General features: G+C 31.6%; 1 protein-coding gene across 1 annotated transcript; it reads left to right on the forward strand.

Annotated features, from left to right (window-relative positions):
• Nucleotides 1-622: 622 nt before the first annotated feature.
• Nucleotides 623-8917, forward strand: LOC127118981 (truncated transcription factor CAULIFLOWER A). Its single transcript, XM_051049201.1, has 8 exons — nt 623-971; nt 1519-1600; nt 1974-2038; nt 2139-2238; nt 2341-2382; nt 2510-2551; nt 8510-8643; nt 8732-8917. The coding sequence occupies exons 1-8, from the start codon at nt 787-789 to the stop codon at nt 8805-8807; spliced, it is 726 nt and encodes a 241-aa protein (XP_050905158.1). The 5' UTR covers nt 623-786; the 3' UTR covers nt 8808-8917.
• Nucleotides 8918-11795: the final 2878 nt, after the last annotated feature.

An 11795-nucleotide genomic window follows, 5' to 3' on the forward strand; every position in this document is an offset into this window, starting at 1 on the left:
ATAGGCCCATTTTTTTAAAACTTTTTTAAAAGTAATTTTCAGTGTTATATATATTAAAAAGACTTTACAAATAATTTTTAATATAAAAATTAATGTAAATAAATATTTTAAAAATATTTCATCACTTTACTATTACTTTTTTTTTTGCATGTCAGAATTTTAAAAATAAAACTTAAATTTAAAGCTCTTTTGAATAGTTTTTTAATAAAAAAAATATTTTTTAAATATATTTTTTAAATTTGTGATTTTGACTATATTTTAATTTTAAAGAGTAAATATACATGTTATTTGATATAAAAATTAATCTTTTTAATTAATTTAAAATGAATTTAAAGTTTAATTTTAAAAAATATTTTTATGAAAATCATTTTTTATTAAAAATAGATAAAATAAACTAACTATAAATAAAATTTCATAATAAATTTGTCATGATTAAATTACGATTAAACAAAATCATAGTTGTATTGTTAAGGTTGATTCTTAATTAATTAAGATATATTATTTATTTATTCAAACAATTGATATTTGTGAAAAAATTAGTTATGATAAGAAATAATTAATAGATAAAAATAAAGAAAGCTATACTAGTCTAGAAGAAGAAATTAATATCCATGCCCAAACTTTGACACAAAAACTAGGCTATATTTGCCAGCCTTTTAAGCATGGTTCTGAAGGATGGTCCCTTTACCTAGTTTGGGAGCTGGGATTTTCTCTGGTAAAAAAAGGGCAAGAACAAATTAGGTAAACATATACGTATATAACTAAAGGAAGAAAAAAAAAACTAGAATGGGAAGAAGTAAGGTACAGCTAAAACGAATCGAGAACAAGATCAATCGACAGGTTACTTTCTCTAAAAGAAGAACTGGTTTGCTCAAGAAAGCTAATGAGATCTCAGTTCTTTGTGATGCTGAAGTTGCTTTGATTGTTTTCTCTCATAATGGAAAACTCTTTGAGTATTCAACTGATTCATGGTAACTTTACAATACCCTATCTATATCTATATCTATATGTATATTTATGTATAAATTATTTAGATCTATATCATACAAAACCAAGAATTATTTAACCTCTATTTCTATTTTTTTAATCTATTTTTGCTTTTGCTCATTAGAAGGGTTTTGGTTCACTTCTCCTTTCTTTTAGCACTGCTTTTTCTTCTCATCTTTTAAGTAATAATTAATAACATCTAAAAAATTGTTTTAAAAACACATCTAATATATACACAAATAAAGAATGAAAACTATTCAGAATTTTTTTTTATAAGATTTTTTTTATAGATAATATCATGTTCATTTTCAATTTTCTTATAGGTTTTCTTTTTTAATCCTCACAAATATTATATATTTTTATATGTAGAAAAGGGCTTATCCTTTAAGTAATTTTAAAATCATTATAATGTTATTTTGTTAACAAAAATAAAAGATTATATGGATATGCTGTGAATAATATTGTTTGAGAAGTATATGTAGTTGTGATTAATTATAATTTAATTTTGGCTGTACTGTTTCATTGAAACAGCATGGAGCAGATACTAGAACGCCATGAAAGGTATGGCTATGCAGAGAAACTACTAGTAGCAAATGATACTACAGACGCTCAGGTTTGTCATTTATTTTACAGTTTCCATTTAACAATATTTTCACATTTTGCTGCAATATAAAAGCCTTTTACTGTATGAAGTTTTTTATTGTATTTTTTAAGATTTGTGTTAATTTTAATTTATTATGGGAAATTCTGGGTGAATACAAACTATCCTGTCACAGTTTTGTTATGAAAATCTGAGCAACTGCAATTTAAGAGTAGGCAATTCATAACTGCAGCAAAAACATCGGAAATATACTTTATCTTTTGCATCAAAGTCATCCAAAGTTGATAGATTATTGTGTTAAAACCAGACACATAAAATAAGAAAAAGTATTGAACTCAAACTCCATGTGTTAATATATGAGTTGAGAATAAGTAACTTTGTGCAGGAAAACTGGACAGTTGAATACACTAGACTCAAGGCAAAGATAGATCTTTTGGAGAGAAACCACAGGTAGATAGATCCTTTATAATATTATCCTCTTTGCTAGCTATTTCAGAAAAATCTATATATATATTATGGCCTAACAGTGTAACTTAGCATGTTTGTTCAGGCACTACATGGGAGAAGGTCTAGCTACAATGAGCCTGAAAGAGCTTCAATGTCTAGAACAGCAGTTAGATACTGGTCTCAAGAACATCCGTACCCGCAGAGTACATATATACTCACACTCTTTTTAATTTTTATATATACAAAGTAACACACACATAAAGCATCTTTGTTACTAATTGAAATATTGTATAATATGGTGACAGACTCAAGTTATGTATGAGGCCATTTCTGAACTTCAGAAAAAGGTATGTCACAAACTCAAAGTTTTACTATCAAGGCTTTATATAGTTTTTTGTCACACATTGGACACAAAATGAAAGGATGTTTCTCTAGATAATGAAACTAATAGATTTGTGCTCTCTCATATGACAGGAGAAAGGGATACAAGAGCAGAATAACATGCTCTCAAAAGAGGTTAGCAAGATCAGCATTTTCTACTGTATTTTTTCATATATAACTTTATAGCATGATTAATTCTTATCATATTCAATTTTATTGCTTGTTGGAACTATACAAAGGGAAATGCCCTAAAGTGAATGAGGACAAAATTCTGTATACATCTTTGTGAACAATAAGTTAGAGTAAATGGTACTCTTTTAGTACTTGCTTTCGACCTATTTATAAGAAATAAAGATTTAATCAAGGCTAATTATGGTGCAGTAAGATGGTGTTCTAGTGTGCACAAATTATTTTTCAAATCAACAAGTGTTGTCATGAATGACTAGTCACTTTGGTGAACAATTGGATAGGGCCCGGGGCTGGGTGATATTTCTTTTGTAGTCCTTTCCCTTGTGTAAAGCATCAACTTATTCTCTCCATTCTTGCTATGATGTTGGCTTAGTGAGTTCTTAGTGCCAAGGAAATAAAAGGTTGGGTTCTTATGGCTATAACTTATACTTTCTCCTATGTGGAAATATTAGGTTCTCTATGGATTTCTTTTTTATCTATGGATGAAGTGGTGGTGAATGAGATTATTGATTTGGTTAAGAAACTAATGACAGGTTTAGACAAAATTCTTAGGTTTGATTTTGACTATCTGTGACCGTCTTAGATCCGAGCTTGTTTTTTCTAGTAACATATCTGTGTCGGTCAATTCATGTGTAATTAAAGAGATAAATATTTAGAGAGGGCTTAATTAAATTGAATTTGTTGAATTATAAACATAATTTTTATTAGAATAATAAAGTGTTAGACCGATTTTGGTTTAGTGGTATAGGCTAAGGAAAGTTATAGAGAAGGGTAAAAATTTAATGTTATAGACATAAATATAATAAATTTATGTAGTAGAGGAATGTGTAGATCTCATTCTTTCTCTCATAAGATACCTAAAATAATATGTAGTTGTGTGTAAAACTCTCTCGTGAAACCTACGAATAGGAAGAGCTTATCTTTTGTAAATAAAGTTAGAAAAGCTAGTAACCAACTATGTAGAAACAATTATACAAGCATTTAAAACATGTTCTCAATAGAAATTACCATTATCTCAAATAGTATTCTTTCCTTCTAATTCTTCACAAAATTCTAATATATATTTGTTCTTTTTTCAATAAAGTGGCTTTAGAGCTTAGGTTTTGACAAGAATTTCCTATATGGTCATGACAAACAATCCTTCCAAATTTCACTTATCAAAGAAAGTATTTATGATAATTTTGTATCAAAATGAAGGTTTTTAATGTATCATACAATATTTGGGAGATTTTTGAAAAATGTTATAAAGAATCACAAGATGAGGATTCCTTAACTCAAAGATAAAAAAAAGTTTTGTAGGATTCAAGAAAAAGAAACAAGAAAGCTCCTTTTCTTATCTACTAAGCATTGGATGACGAAGAGTTTGCGAAAATTAAAATGAAACATCTATTTAGCAGATGCGAGAGAATCTCCAAACATCTTGCAAAGGTGAAGACAAAGTAAAGAGGATGTGCATCTCCAAATTCTAAACGATGAGTTTGAATCCTTACATATGAAAGAACTAGAGTCTATTTATGAATATTTTTCCAGAGTTATTACTATTTTAAATCAAATCAAATAAAAAGAAATGGTGAAAAGTTAGAAGATGTGAGAATTATGGAGAAGATACTCCGCTCATTATGCCTCAGATTTTAGGATATTTTTATGACAATCAAGGAAACAAAAGATAGTGCAACTTCAATGATCATTACAAGCTTATGAAGAGAAACACGGGAAGAAGAAAGATATCACTGAAAAAATAATCAAGATGCAAGTAAGTAAAGGAGAATGAAAAAACTCAAAGAAATGAGAGATGCCAACAGAGTCGAAGTATAGTTTGATGACGAGGTCGAAGTCGATGATATTTTGAACGTGGTAATTATGGATGAGTTTCAAAATTCACTAAAGATAGTACATAAACCTCAACAAGATAACATGAAAGATGGTACATAAACACAAAGAATCATAAATCTCAAAGTCAATGCTACAATTCTCAAAAGTTTATCCATCATGCTTCAGAATGTAGATCTTTCAAGAATAGAGTCGAGGAGAAGACAACGAATATGGAAGAAAAGGATGAGAAGTTTGTACCATTGTTGCTAGCGCGTGGAAATAATGAAAAAAACCAAGAAAAATGATGGTACCTAGGCACTAGTGCAAACAATCATATGTGTAAAAAAATGACATGTTCATAGAAGTGGCGATGATTCCAAGGTTCCAGTGAAACAAAAAGGTAACATAATAATTCATTTAAAACATGGAAGACATCAATTTGTTTCAACTGTATGTTTCAAACATGAAGAACAATATGTTGAGTTTGGAAAAACTTTTAGAAATGGGTTGATATTCACATGAAAGAATTTAGTCCCTCCGTCAAAGATGAAAAAAAAGTAATTTAATCACAAAGTTACAATTGTCGAGCAATAGGATTTTCTTGCTGAATACCCAAAACGATGTGGTAAAATGTCTCAAAGCGTACTACAATTGTAGAGCAATAGGATTTTCTTGTTGAATACCCTCTTGAAAGTTGTCCTGTCTTTTTATGGGAGAAGTGTAATTGTTCTTCCTCTGTTAGTGTGAACCCTCGACGGTGGGAACATGCTCTTTGACATCGCGTGTCTTCTTTTCGGCGTTGCTCTCCTCGCCTATTATGTAGCATTCTGCTCTGGAGACCACCTTTGCCAACATGGGCACTGGATTTTAGGTGAGAGATTCATTGAAGTGTCTCTCCTTGAGTCCATTTTGGAATGCCCCTACAAATATTTCTTAACTTGGTGGGACGACCCTTATGGTGGCCTCGTTAAATCAGGTGAAATAGTCCCCCAGGGATTCTCAGAGACCGTGCTATAATTTGAAGAGGATGGTGGTGAACATCTTTTTGTGATGGTTGGCGGCGAACTGGTTCACAAGCTTTCTTACTACCTTCTGATAGATGGTAATAAAGGCACGTGGAAAACCCATATACCATCAAAGGGCGGCGTTAGGGAGCCAGATGCTCCTTTGATGCCATTATGTGTGTTGATGGATGCGACGTGCAAGTAAGGGTCACTGCACCCATAAAACTTGGCCAACGAAGGGGGTTTAAATACCTCTAAGACAAGCGGCCCCCATATCTCATATGAGACTGGTTTGGGATCCAACAATTTTGTATCTTCTGGGGGATTAGATTCATGTTGGCGTTGTCTGATGTTGTGGATACCATCCTCCATTGTCTTCTAGCGTAGGGGATGGAGCTCTCCAATTAACCATTGTCGAAAGTCGTTAAGTGTGGGAGTAAAAGGTAACTGAGATTAGGTTGATGTTGAGGGAGAAGGTTTAGCCTGAGTTGGTTTTACCGGTGTCCCACGGTGGATGCCCATGTATTGGTCAAAAACTAAAGGTGTATGTTTTCTTCCTCCAAGGGCAGTATGACTCGGAGGTCTTTGTGGGTGTATAACAAATAATGTTGATTAGGTCTTACCAACGACAGTGAGAAGCCCTGTATGGTGGTGTTTGATGGTGGTTTTAGGGACCTGCTCATATGAGGTGAAAGGACTTGCTACATAATAATGCGCTTAGGTGTAAGTGTATATGAGGTGTGATATGCATGACTTAAGATTTGTGCTCTTCTCTTCTTAGAGAGAGGTATTTATAAAGTGTCTTGGGCCTAGGGTTTTCTTGGAAAGGATCAACGTCTACCTAGTAATCGGTGGACCGTTTAATCCCTATTTGCAAGGGGGTGTGGGCCAGTTAATGACCATTACTTATCTTTGCCCAAAAAATGTCTTATCTCATGTTTTCTATGATTAGGTGATAAGAAAACCCTAGGACGAGGTGATACCCTACCTTGGGCAACACATTGTTGTCACCTCTCCTAGGACGAACTATAGTCCTTACCCTAGGCGGGTCGTTTTAAAAATATAACACTATGCAATTTAAAGGTGTTTCAAGAATTCTATTAGGAGAATGGAATTAGATGTCCGTTAACAATTCTACATGCCTCCAACAAAACGGTGTTGGAAAAAGAAAAAAAATAGAATAACTTTTGACATGGCTCGAAGCATATTTAATGGTAAGAAATTGTCAAAAGAACTTTGGGAATAGGCGGTTGCGTGTAGAATATATTTATCAAATCGATCTTCAATTTGATGTGTATGGGGAAAGACACAGCAAGAAATTTGCAGTGGAAGAAAGTCAGGTATCTCCTTCTTCGGGAGTGTAGCCCATGTTCATATTTGAGATGAGAAAAAAGCAAACTTGACGACAAAAGTGAGAAATTCATCTTTGTCGGTTATGACCAAAGCTCAAATGACTACAAGCCATACAACCCAACCAACTACAAGATTGTAATCATAGGAGATATGGTCTTCGATGAAGAAGGAGAATGATTCTTTGGTACTCAAAAAAATGAATATTATTTATTTTCAGAATTTGAAGAAGAAACACATCTAGAGAAGTTCAACAAGATTCTCACTCTCCAACACCATCCACTTATGAAGACACTACAGAAGAAATGATCGTGGCAAGTACACGGAGTCTGCAAGATATCTATCCAAACACATATGCATCATCACTGCGAAGGCCGAAAGGCATTTTAAAAAAAATTGAAGGTACGGGTAATTCCACACAATTATGTCGTTATCCAAATTATGAATCAATCAATTTTGAAGAAATTCAGCAAGATGAAAGATCAAGATAAGAAATGGGCAGAGTAATGAAGAAGAAGAGTTCGTGGAAAATCATTTCGCTTTCGAAAGAGCATAAGGATACGGGTATGCAAATCAAAGAAGAATGTCATGGGAAAACACAAAAGATACGTGACAAGACTAATTAAAAGAGACTACGGTAAAAGCACTAAGATTGACTATAATAAGACAGTTTTATTTCAACCGTTCATATGAATATCATTAAACTATTAATTTCTCAAGCATTTAAGTACAAATTAAAAATTCATCGGATAGATGTGGAATGCACCTCTTTAGATGGAGTCCTTGAGGAAGAAGGGTACATCAAGCAACTATGAGAAACAAGGTGAAATGATACAATGTCAACAAGTTCAAGGTAAGGAAGACAATTTACGGACAAATCAAATTTAAGAGTGAGTTTTGGATTATAATCATGATTTGATACATTGAAATAATAAAGTCTTAGGCCCATTTTGGTTTAAACTATAAATGTATGTAGTAGAGAGAAGCATGTAGAAGTTTCTCTATCTCATTAATTATTTAGAATAATCTATAGACGTCAGTGAAACTCTCCCTTGAATCCTATAAAAAGAAAGAATTTATCCTTTGTAAACGAAGCTAGTAAAAACAAGTAAACACACTTGTAAAACATCCTCTAATTAAAAGTTATCATTCTCTCGAATAACCTATTCTTCAAATTCCTCATAAAATCTCAATATAATCTCAATATAGTCTATTGCTTTTCCAACAGATCTTTAAGCCACATTCAATTTTAATTTGGTGCTTGAGGGTTGGAGTGGGATGATCGGGAAGTTGAATCTTTAAATAGGCTTTAGGGCTTTCAAGTGGGTAGTGAGATTTTGTGAACTTTCTAAATGGAGTATGCAGATGATATTTTCTCATTGGTTATACTCATCACATTGATCACACTCCAAGTTTTATATAAGGTTTTACTTTTATTCAGAATGAAACTGGTTATGTTGTCTGACTTGTTTAGAGTTACATCTCATCTTCACTATCGTTAGACTATGATTTTGACAATGGTTTGACATGTTGTATGGTTGATTTAAAGTCACAAATTGATGTTTTGAAAGTGGTTTTTGGATAAATTCTTAGAATCATCACATACTTGTTAGTGGGGATAACTGAACTTCATCTTTGCTTGAATATATAATCTTAAGGATTCACATTATCTTCAACTTGAAAGACTAAATTTTTTTTTGTACTACTACAAAATCATATGTTTGTGACTTGAAATTAGATAAAGGAGAAAGAGAAGTCTGTTGCACAGGAGGCGGCAGCAGCGGCTGCTTCTGCTCAGTGGGAGCAGCAGCCAAACTACAGAGTTGATACATCTTTCTTTCTACCTCACCCTCTTGCTGGTTTAAACATGGGGTAGGGCACATTTCACACTTTCATTTTCTCTAGCTATACAAACTTAATTATGTTAATCTATAATTATAATCATGTTTTATTTGTTCAGTGGCAACTACCGTGAGGGAGATCAAGAACTGATGAGGAACGGGCTTGACCTCACTCTGGAACCACTGTATTATTAATTCTTCATTGCAACAATGGATGTTCTTCAAAATGTTTTCTTATGTTATATATTTTACAATCATATAGGAACGAATATATATATATATATATATATATATATATATATATATATATATATATATATATATATATATATATATATATATATATATATATATATATATATATATATATATATATATATATATATATATATATATATATATATATATATATATATATATATATATATATATATATATATATATATGAATACTTTATATAGACTTGAGTCTGTTATATGGTTTTCAATAATTTGAAGACATTAATTTGAAGTATATTTGTTGTAACCGGATATCTTGACTTTGCAATTAAAATCGTATTTTATTAGTATTTGCTTATGATTCTTAGATAAACTTTTTGTTAAAAAAATTATTTTTAATGTAAAAAATGAAAAGTTAATCATAATGGGGAGTTTTTGACTCTTATGTAACAATTGTATTTTATATATATTAAAACAATAACTAACCAATTAAAATAGCAATACATTATTCACCATATTTTTAAAGAAAAATTTACATAATTATATATATATATATATATATATATATATATATATATATATATATATATATATATATATATATATATATATATATATATATATATATATATATATATATATATATATATATATATATATATATCATGAAAAATAAGGTTACATTTGTTTTTCGAATTCTTTTTCAAATTAACTATCTATTTTAACTTAATTTTTAAAATAATCATCTTTTCTAACTATATATCAAATTATTCATATTTCAAATTTAAAAAATTCGCAGTAAAGGACATGCGTCAGATTAATTAACACATATGTTATGACTTTCTGAAGGTGCGTCAAACAAATTGACGTCTATGTATGAGAGCTATATGCATTTGCTATATTTATGTATCAAATGATTTGACGTCAATGTGAATAATTATTTAAATTTATAATTAAATAATTAAAAAAGGGAAATCAAATTATTTAATACTAATATTATTTAATTTAAATAGAATTATATGCGGGAAAATTTTCTATACATATTTCAACGACTCGCTTGATCATAACGGTCATCGGTACTACACCCTCGCGGTGTCCTTCACCGTTGTGATCTCATAAGATTCACCTGAGGTGTTTGGTGCAATGTCCTTGGGATATCAATGCCATCCATCAATACTCCCATCTCTTCCCAGGTGAGTTATGACGCGCTACCGTAATCGAGTTCAATGCACAAGTTGTCATAGTTTGGTCGTGTTGGTTAGATTACGAGTGGGCGTGCTGGTCGGTTGAATTGAGACATTGATTTGTTTTAGAAACGAAACAATGGTTGTCATGATATTTGGTATACATGTTTTGGTTGAGTGCTTGGTTGTGTGATGTTTGAGTGTTTTGCTTGTGTGACATTTGGGTGTATGTTAGTTGAGTGTTATGGTAGGAAGTGATGGTATCATATGCCTCACCAATCATATGGTAAGATGTAGCAACATATGTTTGTTGGTGGTATGGGTTATGTTCTTGGTTTTGTGTTTGGGTGTGCGACACGTATTGGTTGCAGGTTTGGGTGTATGTGATTTGGTAATGTTATTGGATTGGTTGTTAGGTGTATGTGGTTTGGTAATATTGTTGGGTTGGTTATTGGGTATAAGTGGGTTGGTAATCATGTTATGTTGGTTGTTAGGTGTAGGTGAGTTGGTAATTTTGTTGGATTGATTGTTAGATGTAAGTGTGTTGGTAATCATGTTGGGTGTTTAATGACGAAGCTCGTTTGTCAAATAATTATGTTTGATCGATCAAATACCTCGATTTAGACACAAATTGAGTTGTTGTAATCGATCAATATCAATTCATATAATTATGAGTTGGTTTAGTTTCGGATGGCATGGCAACTTCGTTTATGACCCATTTTTTCCACTGACGATATGTATCCTTAGAGAAGTCTTTCCAATCGGGAAAGTTCCATTGGGCATCCTTCTAAGTTGACGACATTGTCCCAAACACATCGGGGAATATGGGATTTGTTGATGCATGCAAAACTCCAGTTTAACACAATCATTATGGGGCATCTCTACTGTAGTGAACCCGATGATCACTATTTTTGCAGTCCAAACTATAACACCCTACTTCCCGACTCGAAAAATAGTTAAATAAAACATGTATGATACATAAATCCTTCAAGTAGGATATAACTAAAACATCGGAAAAGAGTTCATGAACCACATAATTGAAAATTAAATCATTTGATAAGCAGCGGAATTTATAAAACATTTGGCACTCTTGACCAAGTCATTAATAGTATAAAGTAAGTAAATGGAAATAATGTTATAAACTTACTTTCCGCGTAGAGAATGTGAAGTCGTTGTTGATGTTGGCTAGGGACGACATTCTTGACCAAGTCCATGTTTGGAGCAAAAGAGCATGGGAGTATAATGAACAAGTATCTTTATGTGCGTGTTTATACCAAGAACTATATAGATATGACAAAATGACTGAACCTGAACTATATGTTCTTATTTTATCTATGTCTCTTAACAAAGGTAAATACATAGTGTTTACACTATACCAATAGTTTCAGGAAATAAAAAAGTGATAAACTAGTATCATAATATAACATCTAGTTTTAACAATTTTTTCGTCCTCGTTCGAATTTTAGTTTAGTATCAAATTTCTATATTGACTTTTAATGTGCCTTTGATAAATACCTTGGCCCCTCACCCTTACTTCATAAAAATTGGCGCCCAAAGTTCCTCGCATATTGCATTTTCTAGGTTAACTTTTCCATTAACATTCTTACCTTCGATACGTAGACCTAACAACATGTACATGGCCTCTAGTGCGACGGTACATTTGATAAGTGGTTTTCACATCACTTTATTGGTTCTTTTACTTCACTATTTTCCTGTTTCTGTCTGATTTTTGATGTTAGACTTATGATGATCCAATTGGACTTATCCAAGTTGATTTGAAT

This window comes from Lathyrus oleraceus, chromosome 2 (assembly GCF_024323335.1).
Source record: "Lathyrus oleraceus cultivar Zhongwan6 chromosome 2, CAAS_Psat_ZW6_1.0, whole genome shotgun sequence".
In the NCBI taxonomy this organism is placed as follows: domain Eukaryota; kingdom Viridiplantae; phylum Streptophyta; class Magnoliopsida; order Fabales; family Fabaceae; genus Lathyrus; species Lathyrus oleraceus.

Bases quoted from the DNA above. Each gene is read 5' to 3' on its own strand.
- LOC127118981 (XM_051049201.1), top strand. From the start codon at position 787: ATGGGAAGAAGTAAGGTACAGCTAAAACGAATCGAGAACAAGATCAAT. The intron at 972-1,518 runs GTAACTTTACAA...TCATTGAAACAG, and splicing joins GAGTATTCAACTGATTCATG to CATGGAGCAGATACTAGAAC. The intron at 2,383-2,509 runs GTATGTCACAAA...CTCATATGACAG, and splicing joins TTTCTGAACTTCAGAAAAAG to GAGAAAGGGATACAAGAGCA.